The sequence below is a fragment of the Dipodomys merriami genome, unplaced genomic scaffold (genome assembly GCF_024711535.1).
Source record: "Dipodomys merriami isolate MVZ:Mamm:240054 unplaced genomic scaffold, mDipMer1.0.p SCAF_26, whole genome shotgun sequence".
Taxonomy (NCBI): domain Eukaryota; kingdom Metazoa; phylum Chordata; class Mammalia; order Rodentia; family Heteromyidae; genus Dipodomys; species Dipodomys merriami.
The window spans coordinates 10,182,100-10,193,760 of NW_027204048.1; the positions used below are offsets into that span (position 1 = coordinate 10,182,100).

At 45.8% G+C, this 11,661-nt stretch overlaps 1 protein-coding gene across 1 annotated transcript; it reads right to left on the bottom strand.

Moving 5' to 3' along the window:
- Positions 1–1,211: 1,211 nt before the first annotated feature.
- Kcnv2 (potassium voltage-gated channel modifier subfamily V member 2) lies at positions 1,212–10,342 on the bottom strand. Its single transcript, XM_070035449.1, has 2 exons — positions 8,924–10,342; positions 1,212–1,493 (listed from the first exon to the last, which is right to left on the bottom strand). Exons 1-2 carry the CDS (start codon positions 10,340–10,342, stop codon positions 1,212–1,214), a joined length of 1,701 nt encoding a protein of 566 aa, XP_069891550.1.
- Between the last annotated feature and the right edge of the window lie 1,319 nt (positions 10,343–11,661).

Below are 11,661 nucleotides of genomic sequence, written 5' to 3' on the forward strand. Positions count from 1 at the left end.
TGTTCAGTGCTAGTTCAGAGCAATTGTTCAAAAGGGAGGTTTGAATATTTCCCCTCTTGGTAGAAAAGAAAGAAAGGGTGAAATTCTACATACAAGGCCCGTACCTTAGATCAAGGTAAGGGTCCTATACTATGTCTAGATCAAAGCTCCTCAACTTGGACACTACTCACATTTTGAGTCAGAGAATTTACTATTTGGGGGAAGTTCTGTACAGCAACATTTAAGGACTCTGCTATCAGATGCCAGGCACCCCTTCCCCCCTTTCCTCCCCATAGTAGTGACAAAAAGTCATTGCCAAATGTCCCCTTTGGAACAAAATTGCCCTTGGTTGAGAATCACTAAAATCTGTTAGCTAACAGCCAATTAATTTTAACAGCTATCATTTATTGAACATTTACAAATACTATGTCTGGTGCCCATATTCATATTATAGGTAGGTGTTATGATGTATATTTTAAAACAGGGGAAACTGAGGCTCCGAGGGTCATAGTAACTGGCTTTAAATCAAGGCACCTTGGATTCTGAGTGAGAAGTTTGCCCACCTCCAGCTCCAGCTCCTTGCTTTAGGTAACACTCTGTCTTTTTAGACAATTAAGATTCTTTTCTCTTTCAAATTAAGGGAATTCTTCTCATGTGAACTCAAGTCCAAAAGTGTGTATTGAGCCAGCTGCCACAAGAAGCTATCTGAGAAATTCAAGAAGTTCCAGTGAAACATTTTTAGAACTAACATCATGTGCGAACCTGTTATAGAGTAATACAAGGTACTCTGATTTGGGCCCCAAATGCCCCTTTCTAAAGGAAGAACTTTGTGAACTGAGTTCCCTTAGTGTATTGCTGCTTCATGATCCTTTTGCTGCTGGTTGTGATAACATTTTTTTTCTGGTAGCACTGGGGTTTGAACTTAGGGACTTACACTTGCTAGACAGGTGCTCTACATTTTTTGCCGTGGTCCAACCACAATACGAGCAGGGGTCCGAGGGGCGAGGGGACGATGAAGGAGGTGGACAGGAGGCTGATGGCACAACTCTGTTTATTCCAGAAAAAGCCTTCGCTAGATACACTTCCTATATTTGTTATATGCTTGCATAATATTGTTCTAGGATCCACTGTGCCAAAAAGTGCTGACAGCATGCATCCTTTAAAAAAAAAATCTCTCTCTTTTTTTTTTTGAAGTTTGTGGGATCTGTCAGCACATACGTGCTCCGTGAAGATCAATTCTCTTGCCTTGTGGTAGACTGTGTGTTGCTTCTAGCCAGGCACTCAGCCATTTTCTTTCTGGCTCTCTGTGTGAAGTTCACCTTTCCCCTCTCTCGACGTATGGCGGTGTATTCATAAGCTTTGAGCTTGCTGTAGTAATCAGAGAACTTGTTGTAGAGGATGGAAATGGGCATACCATTGAGAATGATCCCGAAAGCAATGCAGAAGAAGGCAAAGAGCCTGCCCAGGTGGGTCTCTGGGTACATGTCTCCGTAGCCCACAGTGGAGATGCTCACCTGCACAGGAGACACGGAAGGGTGAGAGAGTCAGTACTCAAAGGAGAACAAAGACAGGAAAGTGGTCTCTAGCTCCCCGCAGGTGCACAGGACAAGCGTGACAATGCCTGCGAAGCCAGCTTGAGAACATACTAGAAAGTCTCCCTGGAGGACTGTGTCAAGGAAATAGTGTAAGCAGTAAAGCTGCAAGGCTTTGGTTTACATCCTGAGTATGATTCATCCATGTTCTTCGATGCAACATGGGAGAAATAAATAATAAACATACTGAAACAGACTCCAAGATATGGAAGCAGGATACTTCTTTCCCCCTGCCCCCTTTTTGGCTAGGTTTTGGTGATTCTGTCTTCTTTACTTTATAGATGGTGTATTCCGTAGCACATCTTCAGGAGGGTGGGAGGCAGAGGGTACAGAACTCAAGGAGAAAAGGGTGAAAAAGTGCAATTGTAGAGCTCACGTTCATCGATGAAAGTGAACGATACAACTTGTGGGTGGAGATGGGAGGGAGGAATTGGGAGAGAATGAAGGACACATTGTGCAAAAGGAAAGGAAATGTACTCATTACCTGACTCAAGTGATAGTAATCCCTCTGTACAGCATCTCTCTAATAATAACAATAAAGTAAATTAAAAATATCTCTACATTAAATGGTTGATGTAAAGAACACCGATGATGATGTATGTTGAGTTCCCGGTATTAGAATGTGTTCAGTGAACTTTGCTCTGTATCTCCTCAGCTCCACCCAGCTGGGATGAGGGTCAGATCAAGGGCTTCCTGGATTGTCCTGCATCCTCTATATAGTAGCAAAACCTCAGGCTTAGAGACAGAACAAAGTTCAAGTCCGGTCTCTGGCCCATCCCAGCTGGAAGACCTTGGGCAAAACAACCCCAAAGCCCATAGAATACTCTCAAAGCCTTAGTTTCTTCATTTAAAATAGGAAACCAGCCTGTAAGTCTCGGGATTCTTGTGAAGACTAATTTTAAAAGGAATATAAAGCACTCAAGACAGGCACACATGCACATAGCATTAAACCCCTGCATTCTTTTTCTCTCGTCTTTGAAAGAGGGCCAATTATAACCTTTCTCAGACTTGTTATGGTTCAAGTGAGATTTTTTATTTTCATCAAGAGTGCATAATTGCAGATGTCTGCAAAAACAAACGCTTTTGTTATTTTGTGAAGGGACTTGTTGAAGACCTCGCTAACCCAAAATAACTACAACCTGTATTAAATTATTTCCGCCATTCTTGTCACACTGCTTTAAATCCCACTAATTAGAGATTTATTTAGGTTAACAACCTTCTGTTTTAGAAAGCAGATCCCCCAGGGACTAGTTATTAGCTATCACAGCCAGAACCAACCCTAGGAATACCCCTGGGGACTGTTATGCTTCATAGAAAAAAAGAAGTGGTCCGTAGATTACTGGCTTTGTTGCTAGAAGCTTCTGAAGCAGGGCAGTTGTTTATACCTGTAAATATTTTGTATATGTGCGGCTGAAGCAAGCAAGCTTGTAAATATTTTGCATAGCACAACTCTAGGGGGCAATCATTGCTCCATGGATTTTTAGGGTTATTGCCACCATCTTCCAGCAGATGGCAGTAATCAGATAATGCCACCCTTCCCCCTGTTCCCCCCCCCCCCCCAACCTTCGGTGGCCTTTTGCTCAGAAATGGATGGAAACACCTGTTTTTATGATACAAAGGATAGTTTGAACTTACAAGAATGGTTGATTAGAATGAAATGGAGGAACGAACCAGCTGGGCAAATCTGGTGGTGTGGATAAGAATTACAGATCCAACCAGCCCATAGAAAGGGAAAGATGGACTTCCTCTTTGGAACAAGTAAGGCTCAGGGCTCCATCCCTGGCAAAAGACATGCTGCAGGTGGGGGTGGGGAGGTGCATTTTCCTGCAGTAGAAGAACAGAAGCAAAGAGCAAAGCATGGCCAAGAAAGGAGCGTGCTCCGTCCGCACTATACTCCTGCGTGCTCTGCTTCCAAGCCATGGGAGTCGAGCAAGTCCTTAAGAATTGTCTTCGCCTCTACTTCTGTTTTTGACATGGGAGGAGAATAACGGTAACTGGCTGGTGAGATTGTTACAGGAATCAAAGGGATGCCTGGCACAGGGTGAAGAAGCCATACCGTGACGTGCAGGGATCATGCAGGGCCCCTCGCTCCAAGATGGCCCCAGCAGAAGGAAAGCAAAGACCAGCATTGAATGAGCACTCACTCCTCCAGGAACTTAACATATATCATGGGATATACCGATGCCAGAACAAGTGTCTCCCCAATGCTGTCAAATACGAGGAAAAAGGGGCTGAGGCAAGGTGCTTGCTCACCTTCTAGTTGAAAGAGTGAGGAGAGATTGTGAGGGAGTTACATCTGGGTTAAGCTCAATGTCTGCGTGTGCTCCCGTGTACCTGTGTTGTCGATGGGGGGAGGAGGAGTAGGGTTCATGGTGTACACCTGTAGTCTCAACTCTGTGTGGGTGGAGGTAGGGAGATCTTGAGTTTGAGTCTCATCTGGACTGCATAAAGAGACAGTCTTTATGGCTCTGTGGCTCAAAGTGGTAGAGTGCTAGCCTGGAGCAAAAGAGTTCAAGGACACTGCCCAGGCCCTGAGTTCAAGTCCCATGCCAGAGCCTTGCCTCCCCACCCCCAAAGTTCGTATTGGTTATAATAGATGAGGTTAGTGACAGATGAAAGGTGTCCCCCCCCCCACACACACCAAGAAAGAGGTCTGACCTACGTTCCTTCCTTGCTTCCTTGCTTCCTTCCTTCCCTTTCCTTCTTTCCTGTCTCTTTTTATCCCTCTGCCTTTTATCCCTTTTTTCTTTGTTTCTTCGTTTCTTTCTTTCCTTCTTTCTTTCTTTCCTTCTTTCTTTCTTTCTTTCTTTCTTCCTTTCTTTCTTTCTCTCTTTCTTTCTCTCTTTCTCTTTTTCTCTCTTTCTCTTTCTTTCTCTCTCTTTCTCTTTCATACAGAGAGGGTCTCTTTATGTAGTCCAGAACTGCCTCAAACTCAAGATCTTTTCAAAAAATTTTCCCCAGTAGAGAAAAAATAACTTCTGATTAATGTTTCCACAAATGAATCTGGAAGCAGCAGTATTCCTTCCACATGATAAAGACCATCAGTGAATCAGATATTGCGGCTGCTATATATTTCAGACTTACTACAGGCTAGTATTTTACTGTATCAGTGCCTGCAAACAGCCTCTGTTTGGCAGATGAATAAGACAGGTCTAGCTGGAAGCTTATGACTCACATCTGTAACTGAAGCTACTGAGAATCTTGGCTCAAAGACAACCCAGGCAGGAAAGTCTATGAGACTCTTATGTCCAATTAAACAGCAAAAAGCTGCAAGTAGTGGCATCGTTCAAGTGGTAAAATGCCAGCCTTGAGTGAAAAAGCTAAGGAACAGTACAAGGCCCTGTGTTCAAGCCACAGTACCAGCACACACAAAAAATGGAGGGGAGGTTCCAATCAGGGATTCTTTTTGCAGCCATAGAACCCTGAGATAAATTATAGAAGATAAATTAAATAAATTATAGAAGGAAGCTCATTAAAAGCAAGTCACATTTGAAGTTGTCTTTGAAGTACTAAGTGCACAGCAGAGTGATTTGGGAATCTCTTTCTTCCATGGGATGCAGATTCCACAGGGCTACAGCTCTGGAATAGTTAAGAAAATATTCAGTTGTATGGCTGAGTGTGGTTGTAATCCCAGCTATTCAGGAGTCAGAGGCAGAGGATTGGGAATTTGAGGCCAGCCTAACAAAGTTAATAACACCGTATCTAAAAGCAAAAACTATAAACAAAGGGCTGGGGGCCATGACTCAAGAAACAGTACTTGCTTAGCCTGTTTGAGGCCCCAGATACTGCAAAAACAAAATAAAATTGTGTGTGTGTGTGTGTGTGTGTGTGTGTGTGTGTGTGTGTGTGTGTAAGATTTTTCTGTACCGTATCTTGAAATGAGCTGAATTTACTGATGGGTATTGTATATTTGAATAACTATATTATTGGACTTAATTCTTTATATTGTCCTGTAGGCAAGGTATTTGGCATAGAACTAATCCTGTTTGCCTGTTGCAAATGGGGTCACATGTCTAAACTCTTGACTGAGTGTGGTCATGTGACTTGCTTTGGGGTTAAGCAAATATGGACAAAAGGAATATGGGTGCTTCAGTGATTAGGCTTTCTCTCTGTCTCTGTTTCTGTCTCTATCTCTCTCTGTCTCTGTCTCTCTCTGTCTCTCATGAATGCATGCCTGTAGGAAGCTGAGGGACGTGGAGCCCAGAGTCCAATGCCCCTCATTCCACCTGTTATCCAGATGACCCTCAGTAAAGAGAAAGACAGACAGCCAATAAGAACAACTTTCCAATTTAAACCAGACTAGACTACTCATTTTTATACTCACGTGCTAACATGATTGTTTGATATTTTATGCCACTGAGTTTTAGGGAGGTTTGTGATCATTATTGTGTCAATAAATAACTTATAGGAAGTGGTGCTGTGGTTCAAAAGGAAGAGCACTAGCCTTGAGCTGAAGAGCTCAGGGACAGCACCCAGGCCCAGAGTTCAAGTCCCATGACCAACAAAACAAATAAATAAATACATAAATAGCTTACAAATTAGTTCCAAAACACAAAATACACTTAAAGTTATATTAGAACTTGAACTCGGAGCCTTGTACTTACCTCTTGCTCAGCTAGAGCTCTACCACTTAAGCCGTATCTCCAGCCCTGCTTTTCTCTGGCTATTTTAGTGATGGAGTGTGGTAGACTTTCCTTCCAATGTGAACTTCAAACTGTGATGCTCTGTATCTAACTCACCTCAGTGATTAGAATTACAGACATAAGTCACTGGCTTCTAACTTGAATACATAGTTATCTTGGGTTTAGGCTAAAAGAAAATACTTACATGTGTATGATTAATATAATACTTGGAGACCAGTGGCTCCAGAGTTACTTTTAGGATTCCATTTCTCAGATTCTAATGTGTGTTTAGTCTAGTGTGTTCAGATCAGTTTCTTTTCATCATTCAAATGCTATCACAGTTTGGAACTGAGGATGTGACTCGGTGGTAAAATGTCTTCCTAGGATGCCCCAGGACACAATGTATCAAGTAACTGGAAGTACAAAGAAGATCTGGAGCCGGGCGTCGGTGGCTCATGCTTGTAATCCTAGCTACTCAGGAGGCTGAGATCTAAGGATCACGGTTCAAAGCCAGCCCAGGCAAGGAAAGTCCATGAGACTCTTATCTCCAATAAACCACTAGAAAACCGGAAGTGGTGCTGTGGCTCAAGAGGTAGAGCGCTTGCCTTGAGCTGAAGAGCACAGGGACAGCGCCCAAGCCTAGAGATCAAGCCCCATGACCGACAAAAAAAAAAAAAAAAAAAAAAAGAAGATCTGGATGTATAACATCAGTTGTAGGGACTAGAAGAGCATTAGCATATTCAAGGGAGTATTGCTTCTAGTGTGTACATAGATTTGCTTAGAAAACCAATAAGTTATTCATCATTTATCTACATCGTCATTCTGCTGAATCGCAGAATAAAGTGGACAAAAGTCAGTGGAAGAGCCAGCAAATGCAAAGGTGGTCAGCGAAAATAGCATTGAATAGAGATAATGGCTACCAAAGAAAAGTGAAAACCCTCACCACTGGTAAAAAGCCATCCTTGGTAAAAATTTGTTATAGAGTAGGAAAAAAATAACGGTGATTTACCTTGTGTTGTGGGATTGATAGAACCTTTAAGTTTGAATAAAAGATGACAGGTGGTGAAAACAGACAACTTGGAAGTTGTCCACTTCACTGCAGTTGAGCAGCTTAGGAGAAAAAGTAGATCAGTGGTCATTAACTTGAGGAAGTCTATAAATAACAATTTGGATAAGGTATAAATATAAATATAAATACATTAAAGGTTAAAACAAGTGTTAAAACAAGCATGAAAGAGTCCATCCACTTGGTCCAATGCTTGCCTATGCTAGTCTTTTAATACGTTTAGCTAGATAAAAATTTTGACTCCTAAAACTTTGTATTATATTATCAGCATGCGGATTTGCTCATTTGCCTTCCTGTTTAAAGCACCTCCAAAGTAAATGTCATTTGCTGGGACAGATCAGCCTCCGGGATCTCCATCTGTACACATGGTTTATCTACTATGACGATGACCTTTCGCCACTTGGAATATGATCAGGGGAGAAGCATTTGGCTAGCTCATTTGGAAGAGCCTCATGCCAGCCTGTCATTGAAGAAAGCTCCCGAGTCCTAGTATACATGTGAACTCTGCTTTCACAGGAAGGAGGACTCATTGAATACAAAGTTTGACAATCCAACCTATGGAAACCGAGAACAGAAAAGGATGGAGTCATTTCATATTCACACTAGAACCCAGTGCACTCATGCTGCACTAGATTTAGCTAGTCAGGTTGATTTGTATCAGAATTTCCTACCAGACTATGGGTTCCAATATGTTCAATGTTAATATGTGTGTGTGTGTGTGTGTGTGTGTGTGTGTGTGTGTGTGTCTGCGTCCTTTTTATATTTGTTTGATGCCTTTAAAGTATGTACAATCTACCTTAAAAAATTAAAGAATACAATTCCTCTAGATGTCATCTGACTCACTGATCTGAGAGGATGCAGTTGGTATTTACTTCCAGGGATTTGTTTAATATACCAGCAATGTAGGTATTTGAGTAATATGTCCTGCATTATTATAAAAGAGCAAACTCTGAAGTGGAAAGATGGCAAAAATAACGAATATGTTAACTGCACAAATTAGGCAAGGAGCGGTGCTGGAATATGAACAGGGTATGAACTTTGGAGTTGGACACACTTGGATTTTAATCTGGGATCTACTGTACTTAGCTGTGTGTCTGTACTCAAACTCAATTTGTCTGGCTATAAAGTAGAACAATCATAACCAGTCCCAAAAGAACGTTAATGTTAGAATTAGTTTAACTCCCTTATACAGTTAATTCTTCCCAGTCAGATTTACCTAGAACCAGAAGTGAAGGGGTTTGCATTAGGATCGTCATGCCTCATTACCTACACAAATGTACAGTGCCCTTCCACACTCAACGCCGTTCCCTGCTTGCCTTCTTGAAAGAAATGGTGATCATACCTCCCTCACAGGGTTAGAATACTTCAATGAAACCAGCTTTATAAACCACTTAGGACATTAGGTATCCATTAAGTGGGAGTTGATCATGATAATAAAGATGATGGACGATCCCACATCCACCAACAATGAATCTTGCTTGAAAATCTGCTTTTCCAGGGTATTAAGACTAAATCTGGATCTGAAGATTCTGAGAGCCAAGTCCAAGTTATTTTGTAGACTACAGTGTCTGTGTGTAGCTCGTTCACATCCCTGGAGGCAGGGATGGTGTGTGTGTGTGTGTGTGTGTGTGTGCGTGGAGCAGGGGGACCCCTTGGCTACTCACCGCGGCCCACCACCAGGCGTGCAGGATGCTGGTGAAGTTGGTGCCGGGCACGTCGTGCTCCACGGAGTAGACGGCCGCGGAGAAGGCAAAGATGCCCATGGTGATGAAGAGCATGAGGCAGCCCACTTGCTGGTAGCACTGGCGCAGCGTGAAGCCGAAGGCGCGCAGCCCGGTGGAGTGGCGCGCCAGCTTGAGGATTCGGAAGATGCGCATGAGCCGCATGATGCGCAGCACCTGGCCCACCTTGCCCACGCGGCCCACCGTCTCCAGATCGTGTTCCAGCGACGAGCCCTGGCCGTGGCGCTGGTCCTCCCCGGTGAAGCATTCGAGCAGCAGCTGCAGGTAGAAGGGCAGGATGGCCACCAGATCCACCAGGTTGAGCGCGCTGCGGGCGAAGCGTCGCAGATCCGGGGTGGAGGCCAGGCGCAGCAGGAACTCGAGCGTGAAGAAGGCCACGCACAGCATCTCCACGTGCTCCAGGATGGGCCTCGGGTCGCCTCCCCCTCGGCCCTGCTCCGCCCGATGCTGCATCTCCTCCACCGTGTTGAGCGCCAGCGCCACCACGGAGATGAGCACGAAGAGGTTGGAGGCCACCCCCATGGCCTTGGCGGCCACCGAGGAGAAGGGCTTCTCCATCAGGTTCCAGAGGCGGCGGCGCTGCGGGCCGTAGAAGCGCAGGTCCCGGAAGAGCTCCTCGGCCTCCTCGGCCTGCGCCTGGGCGCGCAGCTCGCGCTGGATCTTGAGCTGGTCGCTCAGCTCGTCCCGCCGCTCCTCGAAGCAGATGCGGCAGCAGCGCGGGGTGTACTTGAGCCGCACCCCCCAGTATCCCAGCTCCTCCAGGAAGCACCGCGGACACAGCTCGTCGCGCACCAACAGCACCCCGGACGTGTAGAAGTTGTAGATGAGCTGGAAGACGGCGGGATCGCGGTCGAAGAAGTACTCGTCGCTCTGGGCCTCGTACTCATCGCACAGGCCCAGTTGGCGGCTGCGGCTGGTGGACGTGACCAGGCGACCCAGGCGCGTCTTCGGGTAGCAAGCCAGCTCGCTGTAATCCAGCCTGTAGCTGTGGCCACCCACGTTCACCCTGAGCGTGGACAGTTGGACCGGGGTGTCGGTGGGGCCGTGGGGCTGGGCCGTGCTGCTGTCTTTCGGCTCCTCCGCCTCCTTCTCCTCCGCCAGCTCATCCTTCCACTCCTCCTCCTCTTCCCCATCCTCATCCTCCTCAATGTAGTAGTTGTAGTTGCCCTCTGACCAGGGCACAATGCTAGCCTGGGAGTTAGTTCGAGTCCCCAGAGAACAGATGCTCTGGCGGTGCTGGAGTTGGCCACTTGGGGTGGCATCGGGTCCCTCGTCGCTCTCGGGCTGGCCCCAGGGTTTGTAGCTCCACGATCGCCTCCTCTCACTGCTCTGTTTCAGCATGGCACCCGGAATCCGACACCCTGCTCCCCCTCAGCCCCACCCCGGGTGGGCCCCTGCTGACTGGCAGGGGTGCCTAGCGTCTGTCCGTGGGCATTGTGCGCGCGCGGGGCGCGGCTGGCAGCACGCGGCTGGAGCTGGGGACCCACTCCTAACCTTGCTGATCTGGAAGAAGCAAGTGTTAGAAGGGATTTGGGCCTCTTAGCTGACTCCCTCCTCCTCCCCCTGTCCACCCTGTGACGTGGAGGAGGGTGATTATGTGGCCTCAAATCTCCAGATAATCAGAAGAAGGCAGAGCTTATTGCTAATAAAAGTGTCGGTTAACCTCGCCCTTAGGAGTAGCTCGGGCTCGCCTGCTAAGTCGTAGCCTTGGCTGTGGAATAGGGTCGCCTATGGCTTCTCTTTGAGTAACGGAGAGGGAAGCCTCGGCCCTCTGTAAACTCTCCATGAACCGGGTTGGCAGAGATGACCTCGCTGCTGCCCGTGTCCCTCTCTGTCTCTGTTTAGATCATACACAGTCTCCTTCCTATCCGTTCACGCGATCACCTCGGTGTCCCCACGTGGGTTCCCATGGAACTATTCTGAGCGCAGGTTTTATCGGCTTATGTTCCCTTCTTTCTTTTCTCCTACAAGACATGGAAGCTATTTCCAGATAAAAGATCCCATCCCCTGACTGGTTGCAAGAGAATCCCTTAAGGCCTAGTTTAAAGGGGGTCAGACTTCCAGAAAAGGGTTTCCTCACCATTCACAACATCAGTGAAAATGAACATCTTTCCCTAAGACTGAGAGAAAGCTAAGGCTAGAGAGGAAAATACGGAGTTACAGTTATAGCACTGATTGGAGCGACTGGTTCAGTTTGGATTCATATATGTAAGCACAAAAGAACAAGGCACATAAACAAGTGGAGCAGAAGTGAGAATGAATTTGTTTGAAGCAGGGCACTGACTTGATTCAATTCATTTTAGATACATGTTCATGATTTTAAAAAAATCAAGGGGCTGGGAAGGTGGCTCAGTGGTAGAGTGCTTGCCTTGCATGCATGAGGCCCTGGGTTCCATTCCTCAGCACCACATAAGCAGAAAAAGCCAGAAGTGGCACTGTGGTTCAAGTGGTAGAGCGCTAGCCTAGAGCTAAAGAGCTGAGGGACAATGCCCAGGCCCAGAGTTCAAGTCCCACAACCGACAAAAAAAAGAAAAATCAAAACAATATAAAGGCATTTTACCATGGAAAGTATCTGTCTCACATTGCTAAGGAAACAGCCCAAATTACTATTTTCTGGCTATTCCTTCCAGGAATATTTGTCCCATCTCCATTTATCATGT

Excerpts from the sequence above, each read along its gene's own strand:
- Kcnv2 (XM_070035449.1), bottom strand. The coding sequence starts at position 10,342 with ATGCTGAAACAGAGCAGTGAGAGGAGGCGATCGTGGAGCTACAAACCC. Across the intron at positions 1,494-8,923 it reads ACGCCTGGTGGTGGGCCGCG|GTGAGCATCTCCACTGTGGG; the intron begins GTGAGTAGCCAA and ends TCTCCTGTGCAG.